Consider the following 16,843-nt stretch of genomic DNA (forward strand, 5'->3'; position numbering starts at 1 on the left):
CCCATCCCATCCCATCCCATCCCATCCCATCCCTCCCCGCCTCGGGATGCGCGGTGCTTTCCAGCCCGGCAAACGCGGGGCGAGTCCCGGGACAGCCGCGACAGCGCTACCGCGGCCGCGGGAAAGACGGAGCGAGAGTCGGGACTCTTCCCTCGGTCTCCAGTAAAACAACCCGGCCCTGGCTGCCCGGGGCGCCGCTGGAAGCAGAACCAGCACCATTCCCTGCTTTGTGCGCTCCCCTGGCCCCAGCAGCGCGCCGGGGATGCTCCGCACCGGGGATGCTCCGCACCAGCCCGCTCCTCCATGCCGGGCCCTCGGCAGCCGGCCGGGAATGCGGAGGGGTGGGGAAGAGGCGGCTCTGGGAAGCGTGGGAGGGTGGCGGGGGTTCCCCCCTCAGGCTGGAAACCAAAGTGCCCGGCCTGGAAAAGCCTCCCCGGCTCGGCCGGGCTGCCCAGGCTGCCGCGCTGCAGCACGGCGCGGGGAGGTTCATTTTAGGTGAAGGAATGTCATTTCGCTACTAAATGGTTAGACTAATTTGATCTTTATTATGCTGTGGATTAGGACTGATTCATATTAAACACGAGTGCAGTTAATATAACTCTGGAACGTGTCCCGCTGTATGTACAGCAGCCGCTGCGGCAGCCCCGCCGCTTCCTGCGACCCGTGGATTAAGATTTAATTAACAGGGAAGTTTGCGAGCGTTCGCCCGCAGCCTCTCTGCTTCACAAATAATTTATACTCCGTTCCGCCGATTTTTATTCAAGTGACAACATTTTATTTTACTCTAAAAGGGACCTGAATATTTTATGTTCTGCCAGAGGCTTCTGTATACGAACCTCTCCGAGGCAGCTCCAAACCCAAGGGATTTTTTTCTTGAATTTTTTTCTAATCTATGGGAATTACTTTAGTACGATAATTTGTCAGAAACTCTCACCCCACCCTCCCTCCTCCTACTCCCCCCCAATCTAACTCCCTAAACTACCCACATGAAAGTTAATCGTCGTGATCCCCATTGTCGGCTGTATAAATCCAAGTTCAAGCCAACCTCCAAGACACGGCAACAATTCTGATAAATTGTCCTGCTCGCCTAACTACACAAGAATGGCTTTTATAATTAAAAGGGGAGCTGAGTTAAATCAACAGCTCCTAAGCCCTTCTCAACAGGGATAGAATAGGAGAAATGTGGCGACCTGATTTCTTTAAGTAGCAGCTCTTTGTAGCTCGTTCATAATCCTAGATATGGAAACCCATCCTGCACAAAGTCAGCTGCCAAGCAAAAAAGGGAAAAAAAATAGGGAAAAAAAAGTTTATTCAGATGCTCAACGTCCATCTTTTTTTTCCCCCAGTCTAACATAACCCTAGCACTTTATAACCAAACAGACAACTCCTTTTCCAATTAAAGTGGAATTAGGAAACTCAATCAAATTAGCTCACTATTAAAGCCCTTCTTTATTAAACGGTTTTATTGTAGTAATATTAAGTTTCACCCGCTCTTGGAACACGAGACTTTAAAAAGTTTCCCTTGCCATATTGATTTGGCTGCTCCCAGGATGGACCGGTCAAAAGTATTTGCCTAGGTGTAATCTGCAATATTCACTTACTATTTTGGTGGGGTTTTGTTTTGGGTTTGGGTTTTAGGTTTTTTTTTTTAAAGAAAATCGTAAAATTGTATCCAAGTTGATCGATGGCATGCGGGATGGAAGAATTGCGTTTTGATGCAATTTGGTTTTACCCAGGAGCTTCCCTGCGCTCGCAGCCCCACCAGTACATTAACTGGTTGGTAGGAGCCGCGCTGGCAGCTCCCAGCCAATGTTTACACAGTTATATTTGAAGTGAGAAAGTAAACAGTCCAGCTGTGCCACGGAGCGGTTCGCTGGGATTAGGTTTCCATACCAACCAACTTTAGGAGCTTTTACAGTCTTAATTCAAGCATGCACTGAACTTGTTCTTTGTAATAGTTTTCCTGGGCCAAACACTCCCAGGCCTGGCAGGAAAGTCGCGCTCCGGCCCTGGGCGGGATCGCCGCTCGGGATGGTCGGGGCGCGCCCGCTGCCCCCGCTCGTCCCAGCGCAGGAATAAACACAGGCAGGAAAGCCCTTCACTTTTTGATCTCCGAGAACATTTGGGCACCGTTGCCAAAAAAAAAAAAGGAAAAAAAAAGAGAGAGAAAAAAAAAAGAAAAAAGCCACTCGAGTAGGCTTGACCCTCGGATGAGGGTGAAGGACACACAGCTCCGAAAACAGCTCTGAAACCTTCCCTGCGCTGATCTTAACTCATCCACCTCTCCCACAAGCGCACCTTTACAATCTGAAAAAAAGTCATTATTATAGATCCCTCTGCTTATTTTGACACAAAAACAACCGAAAGGCACAATCCGATTTCAGATACGAGGGGTAAAACCTTACTGCTGCTACACAACCCGCAGGTTGCAAGGTGGGATTTGATTTAACCAGGCTTCTCTTTGCAACACTTCCAAATTTCCTAACTATGACCAAAAAAATCAGATACCGAAGTAAGAAATCCTGCTAAAATTTATACCTCTGTAGGTTTGATGGGGATTTTTTCCGCAGGCATAAATAAGAAAAATATCAGAACCAGAAATAAACGTATTTGAAAATTTCAGTTTATAAGGAATTTGCTCTTGCTTGTACGCTTCGTTTTTATTTATAAATTTATCTGAAGAATATCTAGCTTGACCATGATAAAAATGTAGTAAACATGTTTGTACTATTTGCATAAACTCCTTTAAATATTGAATGCACTTATCAAATGAATTTCCCAAAACACACTTCCATCATCTCATAAAATGCCACTTGCCATTCATAAGACCGATTTTTTTTTTTAATAGAAAATAACATTTATTTCTATGAAATGGAAACACAGAATTACCTGTTAGAAACAGCAAGAAGTTTGCTACATCGGAACAAGAAAGCAATTTTCTTGCAGATCACAAATGAAGGAGGCTTATTAAACCATCATACACCATTGGCGCCAGGGTCCTACGGACAGTTACAAATATATCTACTTTCCAATGTTATATTACAGACCGCAACGTTTCTGGGGGCGGGAAGGAAAAGGTTTTCAATTTGACAATGTTTCATCTATATGCCTGGTAAGTATTACAATGCGCTGCCTAACCTTTAGCTTAACGTTAATACCGAGTTCACCTACGAGTTACATTAATAACTTAGATTTCCATTTTATAACATTATACACTTGCTAGTATACATATATATATATATGTATGTGTTTGTGGGAAAGGGCGCTCGCGTGTGTGCCCACCCCACGACGCGCCGAGGATATCCATGCTTATGGCCATAAGCAACAAAGAGCGACTCATGTCTGGACAATGAAAGTGCACCTTGATCACCTTAACACACCTACGCCTGTCCGCGCCGGGCTCTGCACGCAGCCCCCGCCTGCACGGAGGGAAGAGAGAGCAAACCCCCGTGTCCGTCCACCCGCGCCTACCTAGCTACCTCTACACAGACGAGCTTTAGGAAGCCGCTATTGCTTCTCGGGGGTGTTGTTGACCATGGGCCCGTAGAGCCCTCCGGAGTACACCTGCTCCTTGTGCACGGCCGAGCGCTCCCGCATCAGGTCGCTGAAGGCGTAGTCCACGGGCGGCCGGAACCCCAGCGTGGGCATCAGCCCGGCCGTGGAGTAGGGGGTCATGAAGGCCAGTCCCCGGCTGTGCGCCGAGTAGGCGAGGCGCAGCGGGTTCAGTCCCAGGTGCGTGCCCAGCGGGTAGGCGCCGGCCTCGGCCCCGAAGTGCGTGGCGTTGGGCTGCAGCGGGGAGAAGGCGGAGCGGCTGCCCAGCGTGCCGATGGCCGGGGCCATGGCGCCCGCGATCAGGGGCCGGTGGTGGGCGGCGGCGGCGGCGGCGGCGGGGGTGGGCGGCAGGCCCTGCAAGGCGCCGTCCCGGGCCCAGCCCTCCTCGGGGCCCTTCTCCGGGCCGCGGTTGTTGAGGATCTGCTCGATGGCCTGTACCACGTCCCCGCCGCAGCCCTGCAGCACCAGCTCCAGCACGCTGCGCTTGTGCGCCGGGAAGACGCGCGTCAGGATGTCGATGGGAGTCCGCTGCCGGCCGCCGGCCGAGGGCGACGGGTCCTGCTCGTCCTTGTCCGCCTCTGAGCCCGAGTCCGAGCCCAGCGGGCTGATGGAGCCCGGGCTCTCCTCCCCCTCCTTCGGGCCCTTGGAGACGGGGGAGCTCAGGAAGGACTCGCCGTCCCCGTTCTCCGAGCCCGAGCCGTGGCGAGCGTCTGGGGAGGAGGTGCCGGGCACGGACTCGCCGTCCGGGGAGAGGGGCTTCCCGCCCGCCTGCTGCGGGGTGACGGCGCGGCTCGGCAGCAGCGTCTTGGGGAACAGCTCGAACTTCTGCATCTTGGACTCTGCGGGCCGGGGGGGCAGAAGGAAGAGACACCGTCAGTGGGGCTGCCCCGCGGAGCGCCCCGGCCGTCGGCGGGACCCCCGCCCGCAGCTCCGCGCCCCGCTCGTGTCCCGTCCCCCCATCACCCCCGATCGAGGGCTCGCAGCGCGTCCTTACCTGAGGCGCCGGCGCCTCCCTCGCCGCCGGCCCCGGCGCAGACGGAGCCGAACACCTCGTAGGCGGGCCGGGGCGGGATGATGCCGTTGGCGGCCGCCAGCGCCAGCCCCTCGGCCGTGCCGTAGAGCAGCTGCAGCTCCCGGGCCTCGTTCTCCTCCTGCGCCTGCTGCCGGCGCAGCGCCACCTGAGCGGCCATGACGCGCTGCCGCTCGGCGATCAGGGTGCACTTGGCGCACATGCAGTCCTTCCAGCGGCAGTACCGCTTGTGGCCCTTCAGCGCCGACACCACGCCGTGGTTGCGGCACCGGGCGCACTTGGGCGTCCGCGGGTACTTCTCGGCCGCCCGCAGCAGCAGCGGCGGCGCCCGCAGCAAGCTCCCGGCCACGCTCACCGGCAGCGTGGCCGCCGCCGCCGCCGCCGCGGCCGCCACCGAGCTGGGGGGCACCGGGGGGGGCGCGGCGGGCACGCTGGGCAGCTCCGAGCGCAGCTCCATCCCGGCCAGCCCGCCCCGAGAGAGCGGCCCCCCCTCCCCGGCCTCCCCCAAAGCGACGCGGGGCGGGGGAGCCCCTGCGCCGCACCCGCGCCCGGGCGCGGAGAGGCTCCCGTCGCCTTCAAGCGCAATCACGAGCGGGGGGCGCGCAGAGCCCCGGGAGCGGGCATGCAAACCCCGGCGCCGGTCCCCTCGCCTCGCCCGACGCCCCCGTCCCCCCGCGGCGGGGTTCAACTGAGGAGGGGCCCGTCGGGAGCCGTTCCGCGCCCTCCTCCCCTCCGCGCCCGAAAAGCAGAGCTAACACAAGAAAATCCGAGAAAACTTAGATCACTCTCGCCTCCGTGCTGTCCGTGCGCGTCTGGCGGGGCAGCACCAAGTTCATCGCGCCAGGCTCAGAGCCGAGCTCTCCCGTCCGCGCTCACGGGCTCGCCGCTCCCCGCGGCGCCCCGGTGCCACCCGAGCTGCCCGCTAAGCTCCGATCCCCCGTCCCCCTGCAACTGCGGCCACAGACTAGCAGCGTCCCTCCAAAGAACAATCCGGCACCTTCAACGACAGGATCCCTCGCGAGGCTAAAATCCAGCAGAGAATAGCGGGAAAAATAAAAATAAAAAATCGCCCCGTCTGCCGAGCAGCACCTCCGCAGATGGGCGGAGGAGCCGCGGCGAGCCCGGAGCGGCGGGCGGGCCGGGCCGGGCGCGGAGCCCCCCGGGAGGCGGCGCGGGCCTGGCGGAGCGGAGCAGAGCGGAGAGGAGCGGAGGAGAAGGAGCGGAGGAGAAGGAGCGGAGGGAGCGGAGGGAGCGGAGGGAGCGGAGCGCTGCCCGCCCGCCGCCACTCGCGCTATTGTTGCGGCCCGCGTTGCCATTAGGCAACATTGGACAACAATGTGGCGCCTGCCATTGGCCAGGGCCCGCGCGCGCCGCGCTGATTGGCCGCGCCGCGCCCGCCGCGCCCGCGGAGCGCCGGGAGCGCCCGGGGGCAGCGCGGGGAGCGCGGGGGCGCGCCTGGAGCCCCGGCACCCCCGGCCCGCCCGCCCGTATGAGCTTGGCTGCTTTAATTCATCGGTAACGGCACTTGCCAAGCGCTTGGGTTGTTTTCCCTGGGTGTTACTTGTCGTAAGGGGAGGGGGGAATATGCTGCGCAAGGTGACAATTCAATTTGTGGTGTCTCCCCTCCCCTTGGAGATTTTGTTTTATGATAGTACGTAACGACGCCTTCCTTCCTTCCTTCCTTCCTTCCTTCCTTCCTTCCTTCCTTCCTTCCTTCCTTCCTTCCTTCCTTCCTTCCTTCCTTCCTTCCTTCCTTCCTTCCTTCCTTCCTTCCTTCCTTCCTTCCTTCCTTCCTTCCTTCCTTCCTTCCTTCCTTCCTTCCTTCCTTCCTTCCTTCCTTCCTTCCTTCCTTCCTTCCTTCCTTCCTTCCTTCCTTCCTTCCTTCCTTCCTTCCTTCCTTCCTTCCTTCCTTCCTTCCCTCCCTCCCTCCCTCCCTCCCTCCTTCCTTCCCTCTTTCCCTCTTTCCTTTTCCCTCTCTCTCCTCATGGGTGAATGTCCGGGTGCTGCCGCAGCAGGAGAAGCAAGGTGAGTATGATTTTCCATCCTTTCTCTGCCCTTTAGGCTGGGGGAGCCCTGCCCGCCCCTCGCTCCCCAGAAAGTAAAGTTCGTTCTTCCTTTCTCCTGCCAGCTGTTTGCGGGACTACGTGTTCAACAGGCGCCTTCCCCGCGGGGACAACACACCCGAGGGGCTGATTTTGGAGGAGGAGGAGGAGGCTGCGGGCTGGTTACTGTATATTAACCCCGGAGCTTTTGTTTTAGCATCGGCCGCCCGGGTTTGACGTCACCTTGGCGGGCAGCGGGAGGAGGCAGCGCTCGGTGGGAAATAACGCGCTCTGCTTTCCCCAGGGCTTTCCCACGAGGGATCTGCGTCCTCCTCGGCACTTTCTGAAGTTGTTTTTTTTCACACGAGTCCTTGCCCGTAGCGGGACCCCTCTGCCGGTGTTCGGGGCCTCCTCCCGCCGCTCAGCATCCCCACCTGCGCTGCCCCGCCGGTAGCGGGACCGGGCGGTGCCCCGGGAGCTGCGGGCCCCGAGCCGGGAGCGGGCAAAGCCCCGGAGCTGCTCGGGGGAGCCGGCGCTGCCCGGGGCTCCCTCGGCGCGCTGGGGACCGCGGGACAGGACACTGCAGGACACGCGCTCCCCTTGGTCACGCTCCTTCCGTGGGTGCGAAAAGCGCAATTGCAGAGCCCTCCAAATTTTCAATATTTTTGTTACACTTACATCCGTCTTTTTCCTTTTTTTTTTTTTTTTTGTTTTTTGGACACGAAATGAGCTCTTTCCTCCCCGATTTTCTGCGGGTGCAGCTGCTGCCCGCTCCTCGTGATTTAGGTGTTATAACACCTTTATTTATTACAGCAGCCAAGTCAAAATATCCGAATTAATTTTATTCGCAACCACTAATTCTATTCTCCGGCGAGTATTATTTAAACCATCTGATTTAATTGGGAATTCGTAGAACTCGATCAGAGCTAATAAGAAACATTTAAAGTGTTGCTTTATGTTTGTTTAACATAGAGAAAATGTTCTCCCTTTTTCCTCGCAGTTTTGTTTGGGGTTGCTATGAGTTTTTTTTCGGCAAATACCGTCCCTTTGCCCCCCGAGGCAGCGCACCAACAACAACAACACAGGACGGGTTACGCCGATTTCCCCCGTTCCCTTGCCTTTCAGCTCTGACTTCAATTAAAGGGCAGGGTTATCCTTTCCGTTTATGGCGGTTTAAAACTATCTATTTGGGAAAAAACATGGGAAAAAAAACCAAAAAACAACCAACAAACAAAATAAAACAAAATATAAACAAAACGAAAACAAAACAAAACCACCCCAACCCAGCCCAAGAGTGGGTCAGTAATCAGCCAGTGAAACGCGGTGGTTTCTGTTGGGAGCCTCAGGCTTTCAGTAACATCGCAAAGGCGGTGATGAAGTTGCAGCACGCAAGGTGCAGCATCTCTGTGCCCAGGCCGTTTCCTGTGCTCCGGCCCCGCTCACTGTGACACTGTGACAGAGCTGGGCTGCGCTGTCCCAGAGCCGGGCACCAAAACGCCCCGTGCCTGTTTCTGCTGCTCGCCCAAAGCCAACAGAGGACACCCCCTCTTCCGAAACACTGAGCCGTGTGCTGGTTTTAAACGTTACACTCACTGTCAATCCGACATCGTAATAAAAGGAGTTTATTAAATAAAAATTTTAAAATTGTAAGAATATGTAAAGCAACTCCGGGGCTCAGCGAGTTCTGAGGACATTTGTCCGAATCTCCCCCGGTCTCAGGGTCTCTGGGCGGTTTCCCATCCCCCGGGCCCGCAGCAGCCCCGGCAGCGCCCGGAGGCGAAGCCGCCGCTCCCGGGCAGCGCCGCTCCCGGCCGGGCTCGCTCCTGACCCGGAGCCGAGGCCTCTCCTCGGGCTCGGCACCCTGCTCCGGGCTCAGCGAGACTCTGCCTCGCCGCTTCCAACCGGGACCCAGCCATTCCTGTGTTGCTCTTCTCTTACGCGGTGCGTTTAGAAAAGGAGAGCCCGGAATCACGCTTCTCACCGGTTTGACATTTTAACAATAATAATAATAATTTCTCCCCTGTCCATATTTTCCTTTGAAAACTTTCGCTGTGAAATATACGTGAAAACGCGCGCGTTTCACAGATTTATTCAAACCAAGCCCCCCTGAGCTGGGAGCTCGCCCGGAGCAGCAGAGGCGCGGCCGGGACTCGCCGTGGGCTCGGGGCGCTCTGCAGCTCCGTCCCGGCTGCCGGAGCCCAGCGAGTGTGTGAGAACGGACGGGAGGCAGCGGCGAGCTGGATGCTGCTCTCCCCCCACCCCTCCCTTCTCCTTCCCTTCTCTCCTACTGCAATTCATTTCTGTTTGACGAGGCACAATAAAATCTTCTTGTACATCCCCGCTCCCGTGTCTTTCTGGGGGAGGGATGTTTGTTTTAGGCACGCACGGAGCAGCCGCGCTCCCGCTGCCCGGGCGGGACATAGAAAGAGAAATTCATTTCTCCAAACCCGGCGAAACGCGACTTTAAAGCCCCCGGGACTGGTGTCGCTCCCAGCTTGGCTGTGGGAGCAGCTCCCAGCGTCATTCCAGGAGCGGAGCTCAGGCTTGGACGCAGCTCCCGCAGGAGCAGCGGGGCTGGCGCTGGAGCGGGGCGGGTGCCCTGCCCGGGCCGGGCACGGAACGCTCCGACCTCGGGGCCACCGGGGCTAAAGGGTGCTAGGGGGACCCCCACCACGGTCAGGGCAGCCCGCGCCGTCCAGATGCGTGGAAGTCGATTTTATTTCGTTGCAGGGATGCCCAGAGACGCCGCGTTTCGTTGCGCGGTGCCCCGGGTGCTGCTCGGTTATCCCCGCTGCGCGTCTGACTCTGGCAGCGTCCAGAAACGCACCAGGGCCCCGCGCTCACGGCCGGGTCAGCCCGTTAAAACACGACATTAAACGCTAATTTAATATATTTATTCTGAAAAACCCCCGATTTCTCCGGTGTTTCCTTCTCTCCTCACTCCCCTTGATTCTCCTAAAGGTTTCCCTTGTGCGGCTGCTCCCGTGCCCAAGTTCGAGAGGGCTGCAGCGACGGTGCTGCTGCAGCTTCCCCCAGTTGCAGTAGTAAAATCTTAATTAAAAAGCGCCCGGCTATTGGCTGCCATGCGGGGGAAGGGACACGCACGCCCGCAGGCAGCGCAGCCCTCGGAAGCATCCCAGAGAAATATAGTTCTTGATTAGTGTATTTTCATCTCGTTCTTAGCGGAAGACAGTTTGTAAGTACCTGCTAATGTTAGTGCTCTTTAAGGTTTCAATTGTTCTAGGGGGTTTGCCATTGACTTTTTCATTATTTACCTACTGAATCAAAGTAAGCAAATGCCATCTGTTTCCCTGCTGCTATCATCTTCACTTTTAATTATCCGCCCAGCCGCCTAATAGAGATGATATTAAACTAAATCTTTTTGACATTAAAAGTAATTATCCCCAAACCAATATTACAAGAATGAAAATTACCACCACCACTACCCCCCCCTTCAAGAAAAAGGCACATTCCTCCTAGCCCAGGCAATCTCTTCAGATCCGGAGCGAGGAAAGGGAGACGGAACTCCCGTTAGCCCGGCCTTCTCAAGTATTTGAAACATTATTAACTCGATTTCCCGGCTCCCAGTGGGGGAGGAAAAAGCGACAAGGGGGAAAGATTTGTGGAAGGAAATAAGGGAAATTCGGGGCTCCTCTCCTCCCGCAGCCCGGGAATCCGCACCGGCCCTTCGGCGGGGCCGGGGCTGCCGGACCCCTCGGGATCCGCCGGCAGGTTCCCAACCCAACCCCAGTCCCGGCTTTTGGGGAAGGGCACATCCCACAGGCACAAACACGCGGCCCTCGAAGGCTTCGCATAATCCATCCCGCGGCTCCGGCCGCGCGGGGACGGTCACGGGAGGAACCCTGGGATCGGGGCCCGTGGCCGTGAGGGGCACGGCGGGTCCTCCGACAGATGGCCGGCGGCTGAATTATCTCCACAGAGTCATTTCGCCTACTCTGAGACTTCTCCGCCATTTCTCCTCCGACTCGCTTTAATACGAGCCCGGAGCCGCGTCCCCCATTTCCTTTAATACGTGCTAAACTGAGCTAATTTTAATTGCATGTTTCAACTTTGCTAATTAAATAGAGTGGTCTAATTAAAAGTGACTAGGGAACAGTTTTAATTCAACCCTCTACTTTTTTAACAATCCATTATGCAACAAATCCAGGGGTAAGCCCTCCCTTTAAAAAAGCTACAGATGATTGAGTTTTTACACCTTTTTACACGCTCACAATGGGGAGACTTGACCCAACATATGTAGCGGTGGGGCCGAGCCCCCCCGGTTCCCCGGCGGGGCATCGCGACCGAGCCGCCTCGCTGCTGCTGCCCCGCCCGAGCGCCGCTGGACCCGGGGGCTGCCCGGGGCCTCCCCGCTGCAAGTGCGGAGACGATTAGCCCGGCAGAGGTTAGAGTAGCACATCCCCAGGACAGCAGAGCAGGATTTGGGAAAATCGGGCTCTTTACACGCTTCATCTCTTCACCAAGTGCTCATTAGGTTGTTAACCTCTGGTTCACATGAAAGGGGCATGTGATGAATCCCCTCCCGAACAAATGGGCGCATCCCCCTTCAGGCACCGAACAAAGCCCTTAAAATAACTGCACAAGAAAGCCTTTAGTTGTTACTCTAAAATTTCTTTTCTCTAGGAGCTTGCGCCCATCCACACACACGCACACCGGCGCACAGAAAGAGGAAAATAAGCTCACGCACGCAAAAATCCATCCATCACCCCTCCTCCCCCGTGTGCTGGAGCTAAAAATTAAAAATCCGTGGTCTGTCCCCAGGGCCTTCGGCGCTGGCTGATGTCCCCCGGGTTTGGCTGAGGCTCGGGCTGGGGCTTCCCAAGCGAGGGGAAGGAAATCTTAATCGCTCCAGCGGGGCGGGCGGGGGAGCATCCTCTGCCTGAGCAGGGGAAAGCCACGCGTCCGGGCAGGGGACAGCGCTCTGCGGGGACACGGGGGTGTGGGGTGCCCATGGCGGCCCCCAGCTCTGCCCTGCCCTTCTTCCACCCGCGAGCTGAGCGGATCCTCAGCGAGGAGGGCGCGGGCAGAAGTTCCCCTTGCCGGCCGGGGGATGCGGCAGGAGATCGGAGCGAGCCGGGACCGACTCCGCCGCTCGGGGCCCGCTGCCCACGGAGGGCCGGGGAGCCGAGCCCGGCTCCGCATTCCCACCGCTCGCCTGTGGATTTGGGGCTCTTTAAGACCTTTGCTTTTCTCTCCCTCCCTCCTTCTCCCTCTCCCCTTTTATTTCCCAGCCCCTCGGGCATGGATTAAAGTGACAGACAATTTCCCCCCCTCCCGCACCTTATTGATGGTTAAATGCGCTCTGAGTTAATGCGCGGGAAGCGCCGAGGGCGGGGGGGGCTGTCCCGGCAGCGCTGCGGGCCGGGCCCGGCCGGTGCCGCCGCTGTGGCCCCGCGCGGGCGGGCGGGCGGGCGGTGCGCGGGCGCGGAGGCTCCGCGGGGACGCGCGCGTGTGCCGCAGCCCGCCGGCAGCCGCGGGGACACGCGCGGGCCCCGCCGGGAGCACGCAGGTACCGCGGGGGCAGCGGCCCCGAGCCGGGACGGCCCCGCTCGGCTAATTTAGCGCGGGGCGCTCCGAGAGGTTCATTAAAAAGGCTCTTGTCAGCTCCCTAACGATCCGAGAGCTTTTTAATTATATTTTATATTCCGCTACCCGTCTCCTAACTTCAAACACATGGTAAAAAGGATTTGCTGTTTTGTTTCAGGTAAAACCTAATGATTAAAATTCAGACCCCGTCCCATGCATCTGCTTCGCCTTTGCCAAATGAATTGAAGGGAGAGAGAAAAGCGATTTCATTGAGATCACAGATGGGGTGCAGGTTTTTGGAAGAAATTTGAGAAACACCATTGTCCAGAATCAAAACTCTATGTCTTGCCCCACAAAGGGGGCTGCTTTAAGCCCCTCAACTTCTATGGGGCTTGTTTTTTAAACTTTAAGTGTTCCGCACAATAAGCTGCCACTAAAATGTCACAACCACTCTAATTCCAAGTGTGTCTCACTGCAAAGGGTGCAGAAAAATGAAGGGAGCAAAGGCAAGGAGTGTAATTAAAAACCCTGGAGCTCCCTCCTGCCTGCTGGGGCCCGGCGAGGGAAATGCCCCCGCCCGTGGCAGCGGCACCGACACCCCGAGGTGCGGGACCGGCCCCGCTCCCGCATCTGCCCGGCCGCAGCCCGGCCCGGCGCACGCGGCGCTTCCACACTTCGGAGGCGAAATTTTTTCATTAGCCGAAAGCAGAAGATTAATCCTTTTATTTTTATTCATGATCATGACAACCCCGGTCGGATTTGCCAGAGGATTCCCCCCCGCTTCAATGTTTATTGCCCCGGGAGCTCAGGAGCAGAACAATCCTGACGGAACGCGACAGATAAACAATCTCTTATCGTTAGAGAGACACATCGAGGGGTTTGCGGAGGGGCGGGCGACAGCGTCATCCAAAACCTCACGCACTTGGGGCAAAAAATGATTCTTGTATTCTTTTTCCAGTTGACACTCGGTATTTTAAGGGGCTCTTACACAAACAGACTTCTTTCAAGTTACTGATGGACCATCCGCAATCTCCCAGGGCACCGTCCAGCCCGGGCCGGTGCCCTCAGCCCCGCGGGGCGATGCCCGAGTATGCGGCTCCATTTGTTTGGTTGGTTGGCTGTTTTTTCGTGGCTTGTTGGGGTTTTTTTCCCGCCGGGAATGCCCAAAATTTTCCTTGCGCGCCCCTCGCCCAGCGCCGGGCTGAGCGGCCCCGCCCGCGGGGGAAGGCGCGGCACCGAGCGCTTCCCTCTCTTCTGGCTTGGCTTTAATAATTTCTAAATAATTTCTAAATGATTGTTGGTGCGGGCAGAGCCGGGCCGGGTGCGGAGGGAGCGAAGGGAAGGGAGACCCGCGGGGGCGGCTCCGCGCTACGCGGCCGCCGCAGGCTCCGGTGCCCGGGAATTCTGCAGGTGCCCCGGGAATTCCGCAGGTGCCCCGGAATTCCGCCCCGACGGCTCCGTCCCGCCCGGGGGAGGCCGAGGGGCGGCTCCGGTCCGGCCGGTGCCGGGACCAGCCCGGGAGGTGCCTCCGCCCCATCCCGCTCCATCGCCCCATCCCGCTCCATCGCCCCATCCCGCTCCATCGCCCCATCCCGCTCCATCGCCCCATCCCGCTCCATCGCCCAGCATCGCCCGGGCAGCGGCGGCAGCGAGGGGCGAAGGCGCGGGGGACCCGCAGCAAGGCGGGCATCGCTCCTTTGGGGGTTCTGTCCATTCGGTTTGGTTTTCCCGCGTTAGACGATCCTGCAACAGCCACACAATGTCTGACTCACCTTCGTCTAAACCTTGAAGAAGTGTATTTCAGCAACGGAGTGCTCTCTGCAAATCGCAGGTTCTAAAAAATATCCCCCCCTACTTTCTTCATTACAACCACAAAATTATAAATTAGTTTGTTCTTCGGCATCAGCGAGTTTAGAGCTGTCATTGAAAAAATTCCTTCTCCATTGCCACTAGTTTGGAAATGCTTTCCCTTACGCATCAGTCTTAATTAATTAGGACACATTAAACAGGCTTACAGAAAAATATTCCTAAAGTACACATCAGAATAATTTTTAAGCTCCTAAAATGGCTGCAACAGAACGGGGGTTTTCAAATGACAACAAATGAGGTCTACCTGTAAATTTAGAAAAGGCAAGATCATGAGTAGGATGCCATAATTACAAGGTACAAAATACTTATCAGTGATATGAACTGACTCTAATGGAGACTGTGACAGAGATTAAATAAAGCATAGAGGGAAATAAAATGTTAGAAACTACATTCTTAGGTGAATGAAAACATACTTATATTCAGTACTTTACAAAATGATAATAATTCTTTAAAATCACCCAAATAGCACTACCCTTTTCAAAGAAAACTGCATAAAAAGGAAGATAACAGAAAGAAATTAAAGTCACAGGAAAAGACTAAGATTGTAACCAAAACTTTTTGAAGACACTATCTTAGATCCTCAGAGTACACATGTATCTGACTTTAAAAGACTACAGAATGCCCACAAGAAGCAGTTGGGTCATGTGAACCAGCACATTAAAGGATGTAATAGGAAGACAGACTCAAAGTAGGAAACTAAAAAGAAAATCAGAAAATCCATGGAAATCTAACTTTTGGAAGACACAAATCCTGAATTAAACAACTGACAAACTGCAAGGAACAACTACCAAAAATGTAAAGTATTATTAAAAATATGTGGAATAGGAAACCTGCCAGAAGATATTTTTATGGTGTAAAAGACTCCTTTTATTAAAAATATAAACAACTAAGCTAGTAATTTGTAGTGGCATTTACTACAGTGGAAACATATTTTCCTGAGTTAAAAAAAAAAAAAAAAAAGTAACATTATCGGAAATTTGATGGCTGGAAGCAGAAATCAACAAATTTTGACAGTGAGAGGATTCCAGCCATGTCCCCAAGAACCTGTGGGGGAACCTGTGCTATTCCTGGTACTCAGACACCAGTACCTGGAGAAAGGGATCAGTGGTGAGCTGCTGCTACCAATAAATAACACAAACCCACTCAAGGGGAGTGGATGGAAAGGGAACAGCCACGAGCTGTGGAATCCTGGGGAACACTGGATTCCACAAAGGAAAGGAAACTCACTGGTACTAAGCACAAAATAACAATTCTGTTAACCAGCAGTTCTGTAATCACAGGAAGTAATGAAACCTCCTCCTCTAACCAGCAGTTGAGTGACATTTTAATTGAATTATATTACGGCTGCAGTGTGACTTCAGTCTTTATTACACAGAAGAATCCACAGAGGAAAGCCCTGGCTAAGGAGTGGATTCTCTGCTATCTAATGAGACATTAAAACCCTTTGAAACTTTTAGGGTGCTTTTAGGGCCAGGAGTGACTCCCAAGAGCTGGATCTGGAGTGAGCCTTGCCTTCACTGCACACACTCAAGGGACCTTTCATCTGCCTTCTCATTTCCTGAATTCTGGGATGCTGACTTTGACAAGATTTAAGGAAATTTCAGACAGCCAAACCTTTATAGCAATAAATATGCTTGAAATAATAATAAAAAAAAACCCCATAAAAACAAAAGGATGTAAAATGCAAAGGTAGTAATAAGATATTTAAAAAAGATTTCAAGGAGCCTGACCAAATTCATCCTATATACATCAGCAGTGCTGTCAGGGGGAGCAGCCTTGCCTTCCTCTTCCTCTCATCTTCACTGACTCCCACCAGTGAGCTGCATCAGCCTCAAAACTGCTCCAGGAAAAAAAAAAAAAAAGGTCACTTTTTAATTAGTTTGCCTGGTTCCAGTGCAAGGTGGGGGCAGAGATGGCTCTGCTGGCAGAAGTATACATCTATATCAGACTAAACTGAGTACAAAACTGCCTGGATCCTGACACATTCAGTGCTAAACTTGGTATTTCTCCACCTTTGTCATCTGTTGGGGGAATAGTTTCAGGTAGAGAGCAATCTCTCATGCTGTGTACACACAATATACAGTAATTTGATATAGTAATGACCCATCCAGAAAAAAAAAAAATTAAGGCTACTGCAGTTGCCCTCTCTTTTATACAAACAGAGTAATAAAACTAGACTCAGGTGCAGAATCAACATCCAGTTTCTACTCTCAGCTCTTTTGTTCAAAAAGACCAATGGCTGCAATGAACATCCACTGTCAAGGGCTGGGTTTCCTCACCCCAGGCAAGCACACACAGCTGCCAGCCTAAAGACTGATTTTCACCCTCCCTCTCAAGGACCTTAAAGGAATTCTGTATTTTGGCAGTCAGACAGCTTTGCTAGTGGGCAACACACACATTAAAAGTAGCTGTGCTATGGTGCTATGGTGGTGTTGAAGCAGACTGGGGAACATCCAGCACAGGAACTTGTCTCTCCTCAGGCCCTCACAATATTAGAAAAACCAAAGTGTGAATTAAAATCAGTGAAAATTCTCTGGAGGAGGCCACCATCACTGTTTCCAAATAAAAATGCATCCTCTGCTTTGTCAAATGGTGGAAAGTCTTGGTGAGAGCTGAGAGCCCCCAGAAGCAGGGCAGAAGAAGGAGGAATGGCACACACGACATCTCCACCCTCAGCATTTCTGACTGAGAGCTCCAAGCAGGTTCTGGTTCTGCCTGGTAGTGACTCTCCTTGTGTAGAGACACCCACTCATGTGCTTTGTGCCTGCTATGGAAGCTGTTCTAAGGCACTGAAATCTTATGC

General features: G+C 54.6%; 1 protein-coding gene across 1 annotated transcript; it reads right to left on the reverse strand.

Annotated features, from left to right (window-relative positions):
* Positions 1-2,711: 2,711 nt before the first annotated feature.
* Positions 2,712-5,039, reverse strand: DMRTA2 (DMRT like family A2). Its single transcript, XM_058808901.1, has 2 exons — positions 4,547-5,039; positions 2,712-4,391 (listed from the first exon to the last, which is right to left on the reverse strand). Exons 1-2 carry the CDS (start codon positions 5,037-5,039, stop codon positions 3,508-3,510), a joined length of 1,377 nt encoding a protein of 458 aa, XP_058664884.1. The 3' UTR covers positions 2,712-3,507.
* Between the last annotated feature and the right edge of the window lie 11,804 nt (positions 5,040-16,843).

The sequence above is a fragment of the Ammospiza caudacuta genome, chromosome 7 (assembly GCF_027887145.1).
Source record: "Ammospiza caudacuta isolate bAmmCau1 chromosome 7, bAmmCau1.pri, whole genome shotgun sequence".
Classification (NCBI taxonomy): Eukaryota; Metazoa; Chordata; class Aves; order Passeriformes; family Passerellidae; genus Ammospiza; species Ammospiza caudacuta.

Bases quoted from the DNA above. Each gene is read 5' to 3' on its own strand.
- DMRTA2 (XM_058808901.1), bottom strand. From the start codon at position 5,039: ATGGAGCTGCGCTCGGAGCTGCCCAGCGTGCCCGCCGCGCCCCCCCCG. The intron at 4,392-4,546 runs GTAAGGACGCGC...CCCGGCCCGCAG, and splicing joins GGGAGGCGCCGGCGCCTCAG to AGTCCAAGATGCAGAAGTTC.